Source organism: Artemia sp. Qi Xiang Cuo, chromosome 5, assembly GCF_049724085.1.
Source record: "Artemia sp. Qi Xiang Cuo chromosome 5, ASM4972408v1, whole genome shotgun sequence".
Lineage (NCBI taxonomy): Eukaryota > Metazoa > Arthropoda > Branchiopoda > Anostraca > Artemiidae > Artemia > Artemia sp. Qi Xiang Cuo.
The window spans coordinates 16,092,690-16,105,254 of NC_142798.1; the positions used below are offsets into that span (position 1 = coordinate 16,092,690).

At 33.9% G+C, this 12,565-nt stretch overlaps 1 protein-coding gene across 3 annotated transcripts in view; it reads right to left on the reverse strand.

Moving 5' to 3' along the window:
• The window catches only part of LOC148951858 (Fanconi anemia group M protein-like), a 125,728-nt gene that overhangs the window by 91,090 nt on the left and 22,073 nt on the right, over nt 1-12,565 (reverse strand). For 2 of the 3 annotated variants that reach the window (XM_089089366.1, XM_089089365.1), the window contains exons 2-4: nt 9,974-10,154; nt 7,792-7,887; nt 965-1,137 (exon numbers count right to left, since the gene is read on the reverse strand). In XM_089089366.1, coding sequence (XP_088945492.1) covers nt 965-1,137; nt 7,792-7,887; nt 9,974-10,047 — 343 coding nt within the window. In that variant the 5' untranslated portion in view covers nt 10,048-10,154. The remainder of the gene's footprint in view (nt 1-964; nt 1,138-7,791; nt 7,888-9,973; nt 10,155-12,565) is intronic. The other variant, XM_089089367.1, reaches the window with a different exon arrangement.

Below are 12,565 nucleotides of genomic sequence, written 5' to 3' on the forward strand. Positions count from 1 at the left end.
ATCAGAGTCAAACTAAAAATTTGCAATTACAATTAGGTCTCTACTATTAACTGTCTCTGCATTTAAAATAGTTACCATTGTATATGTGTCAAATATTCAAACTAATGAAATACTTATTAGGAAATTTTTTACAAATTTAGTAGAGAAAAATTAATTTTCTGGGTGGTATAATAGATATAACTATTGAGATGGCGATAAGGATGACCTGCATTTGCTGTTTCCTTCCCATTCATTTCTGCCGATGTCTCAAATAGGTCTCCGTCCTGTAATTCGACATCTCCTAGTTATTACACCTCCAGTGCTTTATGACAAATACGGAAACACATTAATGGTCTTCCATGTTAAATTCAGAATTTAACAGTTAGGAACTTGATAATATTCAGAATCTACCGTTTCAAGTAACGCTGCTATGTCGCGGAATCAAAACCTCAGTATGTATAATTGTCTATTCAATGGATGTGCAGCTGGGGCTAGTGCTGAATAAAAACTCGCCATGGATGCTTAAGGAATTTTCCCAAAATATTTGTTTTCGCACTTGATTGTTTAATTTTGAAAACCGTACATGACTTCTAAGCAGGAAAATTGAAATTCTTAACCACACAAGAAAAGAAAAGCTCCAACATTGCGGTTGACGCAATAAAGAATTGGCTAAAATTAATTCAAAGTCATGCGTTACGACACTTCGGCGGCAGTCGACCGAGCCTTTCGTCGGCGGTGTTCGATGCATGCACCGGCGCGGCACTTGGGTCAATATCCAGTATTAGAAGTACCGATTAGACCAGGTAAGCCTTCGCCCCTAAAATTCAGCTTATAGGCGCCCATGGGTATAATCTAATACAATATAATATACATATAATATAATAAATAGTAGTATAATAACAATATAAATAATAATACAATATACAATCTAATCTAATAGTCTAATATTTGTAGGTATATGCAATATCTGTAAATGCTACAATACCTGTGGGAAGTGACACCATTGTGTTTTCAAACAGAGCCTTTTCAACTATGGCATACTGATAATTTCGAACTGGGTAATTAGTTGGGTATATCCAATCTTTTCCAGCATCTACATCAAAACCAGGAAGAGTTTCGAGGGGATTCGAAACTGGTGTCACTGATGTACCTTCCGACCTGCAAAATAAAATACCTCTTAAAGCATTTACACTTTCTTTTTCTCTCTTACTTAGTTGGCATTATAGTTTTATATCTTCTAATCAGATGAGAAGTTAGTCCTTTCGTATAGCTCCAACCATTCCTTGTGATATAGCTTATGTAGTCATGTTTTTGTAGAATCAGTAGTGAACATAGGAGAAGAATTCTGCCATCTGAGACTGACCTGAAGGACCCTCGCTCCACAACCAAACTGGATATTTGCGTTTTGACTTGCTCCCATCCTCATATAAGAACTTTAGTTCACCTAGGGTTGGAGCAATGTATGCCTATACATAGGTGCATGTTGTATCTTCAAATAAGCACACCGATTTCAATAAGGGTCATAAATTAGGACTGATACATGGGTGTTATACGAAAATTGATGCTTCTTCAGAATATACCTCAATATCTTTCAGCCAGTTGTATTTCGAATGTACACTCAACAGTCTTCATCAATGGATAAAATTTAGAGTCTTTAATATCATTAAAATATCAAGAAAATGTTAAAACAAGTTATAATCGAGGATATTCTAATTCTCATTATGGTTGGATAGTGTATCATCAAATGATGGTTGTTGTGATAACGAGCAAATTCTTTAGTGGTTTATTATGGGTATTAGGGCAACATTCACTTTCAGAGAATGTTGAGGGTGAACTTGATCAAAAGACAATAAGTGCATCGCAGTTGTCAAAAAGAGATACCCACAGTATCTCAAGAACAGCTAATGGCATTTAGTTGAAACTTCTAAGGAAGGATGAGGGGAATGTTTAAATAAATCAAAGGACACTGTTTGCATAGGTTGCCAAAAGGGAGTATATGGAATATCTAAAATGGCTAGGATATTAAGTTCAACTTCCAGGGAATGTTGAGAAGGCTTTTTCACACATCACCTAGCAACGGCTCAGGTTAAAGTCATAAATAAAAGAACTTAAAGGGTCAGAAATAAAGAGAGCGGAGTGTTGTCCCTGATACTTAGTTATTCTTAATTTAAGTTTTCATTATCATGTACTGTTCAGAACATTCTTCCGGGAGGACTTGTTTAGGTATACTCTCTGTGATTTACTGTTGAATTAATTTTTGTTGTTTCTATGCCACTCTCTTTAAAAGATCGAGCCCACTTCTTCCCTTGTTTTTGTTTCTACGCTTGTATAATCGAAAGCCTGTATTCAGTAACATACGTAGGAAGTAGGCAGTACAAAGGTTTGCCCCATGGGCACCGGCAGGGGGGGGGCATGGCCCACCTGGAAATTTGGGACTATAAAGTGATTATAAGGAAGCCAAAAGAAAAAAAGCAGGATATGCAAAAACCATAGAAAAAATGTGTATTGCCCCATTGCTGACTACCTGCCAATAGATTTTGACCCTATAATGAAAGTGTAAGTGTAACATTCGATCAAATAATCAGTTTTTTATGGTGATGCTAAATATGTATTTGTTTGTTAGTAATTAGTGCTGCTATTAGTGCCCAAGAAGGTTCGTATAAATAAAGAAAAGACAAGGAAAACAACTTAATAAGGGGCAATTTTGGTAAAAATATGCCGTAAACTTTTGCTTTTATTGTCCGATTACCCATGAGCTGATATTTGAAGCCATTATAATCAGAAATGTTTCCTCTGAGCGGAATGCTGGGATTTTTTGTATTCCCCCTCCCCCTGAACGGATACGTTTTTTGTGTTTTATTGTCATTTATTTATTTTTCGAGGAGTGATTGTATTTATCTAGTTGTCGCATTGAAAAAGATTTAATTTCTTACAGTTATGAAGTATAAAGGTGCCAAATATATTGGTTTTTGCTATTCAAAATTGAAATTAAAATATTGAACTGAAAATTTTCATTTCATTTTTATTAATCTTAGATTTAATGCTTTACTTTGAACAAACTACTATTTAATGCTTTACTTTGAACAAACTACTTTGATAATGAGTTAATTTTTATAAACAATTGAGTATAAAGGCATTAAGTATTTTGGTGTTTGATAACCAAGTTCAAAACTGTCGATATTGTTAAAAAACATCCGTCCAAGGCTTCGGCATTACTCAACAGAACTGAATGCGGGGAGTTTATATCTTAGTTTTTGCAGGTAGGCTTTTTTTTGTGTAATTTTTTTAATTAATTAATTTTTTCATTCTTATATACTTTTACTTTAATTGACGTTCTTTTTTCATTGTCTTTAGAGAATTGTTTGTATCTAAGCTTCAATAAATAAAAACAAGTTTTTTTGAACAAAAAGCAATTAGCAATATTAAAACATAAAACAAACTAAAATTATTAAGCATATTAGGGAGGTTGCCCCCCTCCTCAATACCTCGCTCTTCACGCTACAGTTTTTCGGCACTTCAAAAAAAATTACTTATTGTTCTAATTAAACGACCCTTGTGTTTCAGTAGTTTTTAAATAATTGGGACAAAACTTGAACCTTAGCGTAAAGAGCGAGGTGTTGAGGAGGGGAAAACCCCCTCATGTACGTAATAATTTCTAATCGTTTTAAATTTTAATGTTGCTCCTTACTTTCAGTTGAAAAAACTTCTTTTTTTTAAATTTAATATCTGATCGTTTTTCTTTAATAACGCCAGGATACCTGGCTCCATCTGCACAGAAGAATTCCCCTCCTCACAAAAACATCCTCTGGACAATTCAATCCTGGCGAAAATTGAACCCGGACAGTTACCCTTAACACCTCCACGCCTAAAGTTGAATCTGTAAAGAAAAACCAAGACATAAAGAACTTTCGTATAGGAATTCTGGCAAATTCACCAAGTGTATAATACTTCCAGCAGAAAATTCTTCCTCTCATCCCCACCCGAAAAATGTATGCACATTCCCAATACCAAATAAAACAATATGTTAGTTTTATAACTTTAAAACCTTCCCCAAGGGCTGTAGGGGGTCATTTTATCTAAGACATAGTTATTGGGCCTTTAAAGTATGCGTAAGAAAAAGGCTATACCAAAATTGTGATCGGACGATTTTGGGAAAAAGGTGGCGTGGGAGGGGGCCTAGTTGCCCTCCAATTATTTTGGTCACTTAAAAAGGGCACTAGAACCTCTGATTTTCATCAAATGAACCCTCTCTCGACGTTCTAGGCCCACTGGGCCGATACGATCACCCTAGAAAAAAAAAAACAAATAAAAACGCATCATTTACTTTTTTATCTGGTAAAAATTACAAAATTTCATATGTTTGCAGATATGCAAAAAGCTTCAAACCTCTATAGTAGGGTTCTTTAATACGCTGAATCTGATGGTGTGATATCAAACAGTTCGTGATAACGAACTGTAAGTAAGGAGCGACCCGGCTCAATAGTAACCGAAACTCTAAAAATACCAATAGATACATCTAAAGAATCAGATTTTTATGCTGATTTCAAATATATAAGTTTCATCAGTTTCATCAGTTCAGTCCTACCCATCAAAAGTACCGCGCCTGAGAAAATTTGCCTTATTTTCGAAAAAAGGGGAAAACAGCCCCTAAAATTCATAGCACTTTAATGAAACTCATACCGCCAGATTCAGCGTATCAGAGAACTCTACTGTGAAAGTTTCAAGCTCCTATCTGCAAAAATGTGAAATTTTGTATTTTTTACCAGAAAAAAGATCACGGATGCGTGTTTATTTGTTGTTTTTTTTTCCAGGGGTGATCGTATTGATCCAGTAGTCCTAGAATATCGTCAGAGGGCTCATTCGAACGGAAGTTAAAAGTTCTAGTGCCCTTTTTAAGTAACCAAAAAAATTGGAGGGCAACTTGGCCCCCTCCCACGCTCATTTTTTTCCCAAAGTCACTCAATCAAAATTTTAAGATAGCCACCTTGTTCAGCATAGTCAAAAATCTAGTAAATATGTCTTTAAGGATGACTTAATCCCCCAGAGTTCATGGGGGAAAGGATGCAATCCATGAACTTTGTTTATACATAGTATTGGTTATTGGAAAGTATACCGACGTTTTCAGGTTTTTTTTTCTGGTGGGGGGGGTCGGAGTAGAAGGTTACAGGGGAGGATCTTTCCATGGAGGATGTTTCCTTGGGTTTAGACTCTGTCTCAAAACTTTATTTTTTAGAACCACAAGAAACTTTAGCGTAAAGAGCGAGGCGTTGAGGAGGGGACAGCCCTTTTCATATACGGAATAATTTTTGTTTTTAGTTTTAATATCGCTCCTTACTTTCAGTTAAACAAAAACTTGTTTTTTTCATTTAATTCATTAAAATTCTATGACTTCAAGGGGGGTCTTTCCCTCTTTTTTAGAATATCAGGCAAGTTTTCTCAGGCTCGTAGCTTTGGATGGGTAAAACTAAACTTAATGAAACTTAGATATCTATAATCAGCACAATAAGTCAATTCTTTTGACATATCAATTGGTATCAAAATTCAGTTTTTTTAGAGTTTCGGTTACTATTGAGCCGGGTCGCTCCGTACTTTTGGATCATTACCACGAACTGTTTGATTGCCCATAAAAATCCAAACAGAGATCATAAAAATATGAAATTATTTTGATTTTCTTTCGCTATTGTATTCTTTCTATGTCTGAATACATAAGGAATTAAGTTCGAGGGGGAGAATTGTCCTGTTGTGAAACATGTACATTTTACATAACTGTTATAAAATCAAAACGTGGTATCTGTACAGGCAGAATAATTTTTTTGAGTATCTCTACTCCCTCTATAAACTATTCTAAGGTGTAGTAAATTGCATAAAGACAAGTCTGCATCTGTTATAATCTACGGAAGCAATATTTCTGTAATTTTGGTTTGAGTTTCGTTCTCTTTTAAGATTAAATGCATAACAAATAAATACATTATTGATTAAATAAATTGATCCCTTTGCCAGGAATCCTTCCGGTTTAAAATTTACTGTATTTTGTTTTATTTTGCACGTAATTTGATTGCTCTTTTTATTACAGAGTTTTTTCCTAAGAGTATTTAAAAATAAACTTATTCCAACGTAAAAAAAAAACCTGAAATATATTCCCTGTCACCCAACCACCGCTGATATTTTTGCATTTGCCCCCCCCCCAGGAAAATTTTCTGCTGGCGCCCTTGGTTTACCCCACCCCTATAAATTTTCCCTGTTTTAGTTTTGTCTACTAGATGTCAATTTTTGTAGAGATTTCTGGCAGAAGAGTCTTCACATTCAATTAAGCACTAAATCCATTTGATTTTGACATCCATACAGTTGTTAAGTTACCAATAAATTGAAACAAATTAATAATGGATCATCTAAAGAAATTCTATGCATAGCAAGATTTATAATTAGATTCTTCTAACTTGTATAAAACCTTAGTTATAATAAGCACCTGAAGGTTTAGTTTAAATTTGAGTCAAATCAAAAACATACATTTATCAAAGATTCTCCCAAAGACTAACAAATACAGGAAAACCCTGATTACAGGTTACAAGTTTCTTTAAGACAATTTAAAACAGTTAATTTTCTGTTTGAAATGACAACAAACTATAATAAGAATTAAAATATCCAGCAAACATCAACACATGTTTTAATTTAGCATATTTTTATTCTTTACACTAGCTTACCCGTCACACTATGACCACAAAAGAAAGAAAATTCAAGGAAAATTTCCCCACGGACTCCCTGCGCTGAAAATTATCCCTCCCTCTAAAAAATCCCCTCGCGAAAAATTCCTCTTCCACGTAAATTTCCCCTAAAAAATTCAGTCCAAAGGAATTTCCCTCCCCACGGTAAATTCTCGCCATGAGAACCCACACCCACGAAAAAATGTCTCTATGCTTCGCAATAAAAAATACTATAAACAAGCAAAGGGCAATTTCACAACTTACAACTCTTTCCCCATGGGCTCTCGGGGCCATTTTAACCCTAAAGACATAGCTATTGGATTTTTCAACTATTCTAAACAAAATGGCTATCTCAAAATTTTGATCAAAGGAATCTGGGGGAAAAGGGGGCGTGGGAGGGAGGTTAGTTTCCCTTCAATCTTTTTGGTCGATTAAAAAGGGCACTAAAACTTTTAATTTCCGTTAGGATCCACCCTCTCCCAATCTTCTAGGACCATTAGTTCGATACGATCACCCCTGGGAAAAACAAACAAATAAACACACATCCATGATCTGGCAAAAAATGAAAAATTCAACATTCCTGTATATAGGAGCTTGAAACTTCAACAAAATAGAATTTCCTGATACGCTGAATCTGATGTTGTGATTTTCATTAAGATTCCTTGACTCTTAGGGGATGTTTTTCCCTTTTTTTTGAAAATCAGGCAAATTTTCTAAGGCTCATAATTTTTGACAGGTAACACTAAACTTGATGAATCTTATACATTTGGAATCGATAATAACCCAATTCTTTTTATGTATCTATCGATATCAAAACTTCGTTTTTTAAAGTTTTGATGGCTATTGAGCCGAGTCAGTCCTTACTTAGGCTACATTTCGTTATCACAAAGTGTGATATTCTCGAAAATGCAATGTAATATCGAAAATATCGATGTAAAATCGATGTAACATCGTAAAATCGAAAATAATGTAAAAATTTGCCTCTCCATGCGTTTCAACTTCTAGGTGAAGTACTAAAATTCTGCTGACTAAGGTAATGACTTATAGGCATAGGAAAGACATACTGATAACTTAAGTAAATATTTAAAATATAAGCATACTCAAATTATACCTTTTAACTTTTTGCTCTTCTTCATCCAAAACAGCCAGTAAGAGCATGTCATCATCAGAGTCTGAACCTTGAGATGGTATTGCATTAGGCTCAATTCTAAAGAAAAAAAAATACAAGTATTGAAGGTAAAAAGTTTATAATTTTTCAATGTAATAAAAAACGGGAAATTGACTAAAATATCTTGTGTTTTCAGTTAAGATTAAAGACATCCTAGCCTTTAGTAGGTTTCAGAGATTAGTAGCATGACTCATATTTGTGGTAATTTATGCTCGCTTTAAGTTTGACTTAATTATTCATTTGATTTCAGTTTGTTTTATTCTTGATTGACAAGGAAATTACAAGATTTTTATATTTTTAAGAGCGGGTGAAAGCCATTTATTTTGAGTTTTTCCACGTGCAAAAACACATATATTTAGGGAAAACAAGAACTAAAACGTTAGTTAACAATATTATGCTTTCATTTTGACTTAAAGAAGCCATTTAAATTACCAAACACTAAGAGATACTTGAAATCGGATATTTTAATTATAAGAAGTTTTGTGTGGTATTCAGCTGAACTGTGGTATTCAGTTTTGTGTGGTATTCAGCTGATTTGGATTTATAATGGTTTGTCTGGTTTTCAAAAAACAACAGGTTTGAGCTGCAAAGCTGAATAAGCTCCAAATATAAGCTTAAAGATCTTGTTGGTTTTGCTTTATTTTCTTCTTCTTTGGAGGGGGAGGGGGTAATCTATAACTTTCACCTTCTCCTTGCTAAAAAACAACTCTCCTGAAACATTTTTTTTTTAATAGTTTCAAAAGTATTAGTACAGGAAAGAAGCAAGGGGGTGATATGTATCAGGTGCCTGGTTGAATTAACTTATAAATTGAACTACCAAAAAGGTTGCTGCGTGATAAACACAAAACACAATTTTATGAATATATTCTAACACTTATCTGAACCACTAATGAAAGTCTGGTGCCAATGCTGTCAAGGATAAAGCAGACTTGTATTTTAAATACAATCTTATGCACACGTAAAATCACTTAACATGTAAAGACACAAAACACACAAAACACAACTTTGTTAATCTATTCTACCACATATCTGAACCACTAAGGAAAGTCTAGAGCGAGTGCTGCCATGGACAAAGCAGACTTGCAGTCTAATCAAATGAGCCCTCTCCCAATCTTCTTGGATCATAGTTCAAAACGAAAACCTCTGGGGAAAACAAACAAAAAAATTTAAAACGCATCCATGATCTTTTTTGGGCAAAAAATGCAAAATTCCACATTTTGTATATAGGAGCTTGAAACCTCTTCAATAGGGTTTTCTAATATGCTGTATTAAACTTAATACATTTTATATATTTTGAGTCAGTATCAAAATTCGATTCTTTTGATGTTCAAGTCTGTTTCATAGAGTGTAGGTCACTATTGATCCGTGTTGCCCTTTACTTACAGTTCTTTCCTACAAACTACTTGATTTGGCAACCATAGATGATAAAGTCATTGGTAATAAATAGCTAAATAGCAAAGGTTAATTTATGCAGCAAAGGTCCTGGTTGCCAGGTAAGGTGAAAACACCCAATGGTACCAATCAGGGAAAGGTGCAACTGGCCTCTCCCCCTAAATTTAAAAATATCCTTTTTGGCACTTTAATTTTGAAAAAACTACCCCCTTCCCCTTCACAGCTTGAATCACACCTTTATTGCATCTTCAATAACATAAAATAAATCTCTGCTCCCTCATAAATTTTTGCAAATTGACACCTCCCCCCCCCCTGAAACGCCTGATTATTACACAAAGTAAGCTACAAATATGTCAGTGATGTGTTCACCCTCACACAAGGGGAATGGAGACAGGAACGCTTCTTAACTAAGATTGGCACAAAGGATTCTCCTTCCCTTCTGAATAAAAGAAGCCTAGAAATACAGTTTCCAGGAATTTCAGATTGCCCCTTGAGACCCTCTCGACTAAATTGAGAGGTAATAATACAGCTTTTTTTGCCTGTATCCATCTATACAGCTGTGCTTTTGAAACTGCTGTGCATGAAACTGCTGTGCTTTTTTTCTTTTAGAATTTTTTTTCTCCTTTTCAGCTACATACTTTTGTATCTGTTTAGAGTGAACAATTCCCAAAGGTCATTGAACTAGTTAAAAAAAGTAAAATAAGGAAAATCCTGAGCATAAAGGGATTTTTACCTAGTACTTCCTCTGCTTGTGGATGGTTGGGATGATATCAGCCAGTCTTGGATTGATTTTTGGCCTTTCATCATTAAAGTTATCACTGTGAAATATCTTTGCTCTTCTTTCAAATTGTTCAATGACTTCTGTGTGCTCTTGACAATTAAATACCATTGGTTGAAGCGTAAATTTCAATCAGCTAAACAAAAGAGGAAAAACTAAACTAGTTTCTGCTTAAAGAGTAGCTGACAGATTACCATAGACATTGATGGTTAAATAATTATTTATGTTTTATTTTTACATTATTTTTATAAAATAAACAAAAGTATGGTTTTTAATTCCTAGAAACATGCTTTTAACTTTTTTTAGAGATCATTAGGCTACTATCAAATAAATAGATGATTATAGAATAGTTTTCTATATCAGATTAAATAGAATAAAAAAAAGTACCAATTCCCTGCTATATCCTCAATGCTTTGCCAAGTGTAATCACTTGGTTTCATACACCTGTTAACATTCACTAGCAACATCTACATAACTTGGTGTCATGAGGGAATTATTTACTACAGTAAAAGAGACAGAAACAAGTTACCATTTTTAGATGTGTGGATTCATACTGAAATAATTAATTAGTTTTGTCAATGTATTTTGAACCCACAAAAAAAACTTAATTTATTCCTTATGTCCCAACACTCTTTTAAGTCATTAGTTGACAGAGTATTAAACTAACATCACCAAAATACATGGATAATGAATTCATTCTCATCAAACGTATTTTCATCAGTAATGGGTATCCTTGACAAAACTTGGAGAATAGACTCAAACATCACAAAATAGCAATATATCCCTCCCTGAAATGTAATAGAACAACAAAACCTATGAATCAGCTGTTCTTTATCTTTCATGCCAGAGTCAAATATTTTATTAAACAAAAATAATTGATTCCTGTTTGGCTGCTACAGGGCTTTAGAAAATCCGTATTATTTAGAAAAAAAAATCTAAAGAGAATAAGTATAAATAGAGATAAGGGAAATACAAATTATACTGTATGTATAAAATGGTAGTATAGTTTAAAACTAGACCAGAACTTCATAGGCTTTGATATGGAAGCATGCCCATTCAACTTTCAACTATATAAATAAAATTCAAAGTAAAATAAACCTTCGGAAAAAGTCAATAAACTTCAAGTTGATCAGTGAAAGTAAAATTCATTCTAGTTTAGAACATAAGGGTATCAAAAGACATTTGACCCTTATCTGTTTTTTCTTAATTTGACCTAGGTTATATGTAGGGTTTGTCATTAAAAAAGATGTTTCCTTTTCCAAGAATATCATACCAGAAGACAGGTCAGATACACAATTATAAATACCAGTGCCCTGTATAGTGATTTGTTCCATGAATTATCGTATTGGGTTTGATTAAAGAAAATAATTTTGTTTACAAAACGTTAGTTTCTTTTGTTTTCCTAGTTGTTCTTTTTTGTAGCACTTTTTTTTTTTTAATTCTGTTGTGAATCTGTTAATTTGTTTAAGCTACTCTTTATGTTTTGTTTTTTTTTTTTTTTTTTTTTCTCTCCCAACTTTTTCCTTTCAACAAGGGCTTTAAAATATGAAGCCAACATATCTAAACTTTTATTGTTAATTGATGAATGCTTAATTTGCCAAATAAAGCACTGTTCTCATTCCTTTTAATATGTGGAATACAGCACGGTGTCATATTTTAGCATGCTTGAAAAGTCAGGAACAGGTTCATATGATTTTTCAGAGAAATGCAGTAAAAGCTGGCAAACTCCTGACTTCAAACAAAACCTTAGCAGTTGCAACTTTTCTATTTGTTTTTATTTGTAACCTTTGCTTGGAGATGCAGAATAAATAAAGTCAGAAAATTTCGAGTTTGAGTTGCCTGTATTGCTTTGTGTGGCCCTGACTTGATTCTAAATCATGTCCTGAGAACATCTATTGAAGCATCCACTCTTCAACTCTTGAAAAGAGGGATTCACCCTCAAGGGCAATTCTAGGATGGCCCTGCTTGGTGTAGGCAAAAAAGTCCTGTCATTTAAATTCTGTAACTTGATAATGTAATGAACGCTTGGATGTCTGAAAAAGTATGATGTTCAAAAAGAATTTGATAGCACTTGGTCTGCCTTAAGTCTTTAGGGAATCGCCTAGAGTGTTTGATGTCAGTCAAGCTTACTAGGTTTTTTGGTACTGCTTACAATCTCATAAATTATAAAACTGTCAAAAAGCTATGAAAATCTGTGCCTTTCAAAAACTAGGCAAGCAGCCTAGTATAGAAGAACAATAGACCCCATAGTAACCAGAAATTTTAAACACATTTTTAAATGACAAGTGAAGAACAATGGCCAGTTGAAGCTGATTGCAGAATGGTAAGTCTTATTTTGAGCAATCCTTATGATGAAAAGTTTGTTGCAAAAACATAACTATAGGTGTTTCAAAAAATAGCCCAAACTACTCAGAATTTGATCTGGATTGAAACGGAAACTGCACCATTGGAATCACTTTTTAACATGGGACGCAGTCTACTTTTTTCCACTAATGGGGTACTGGAATCATGGAGAGATGTTTAAGGACTCACTTGAAAAGAAATTGC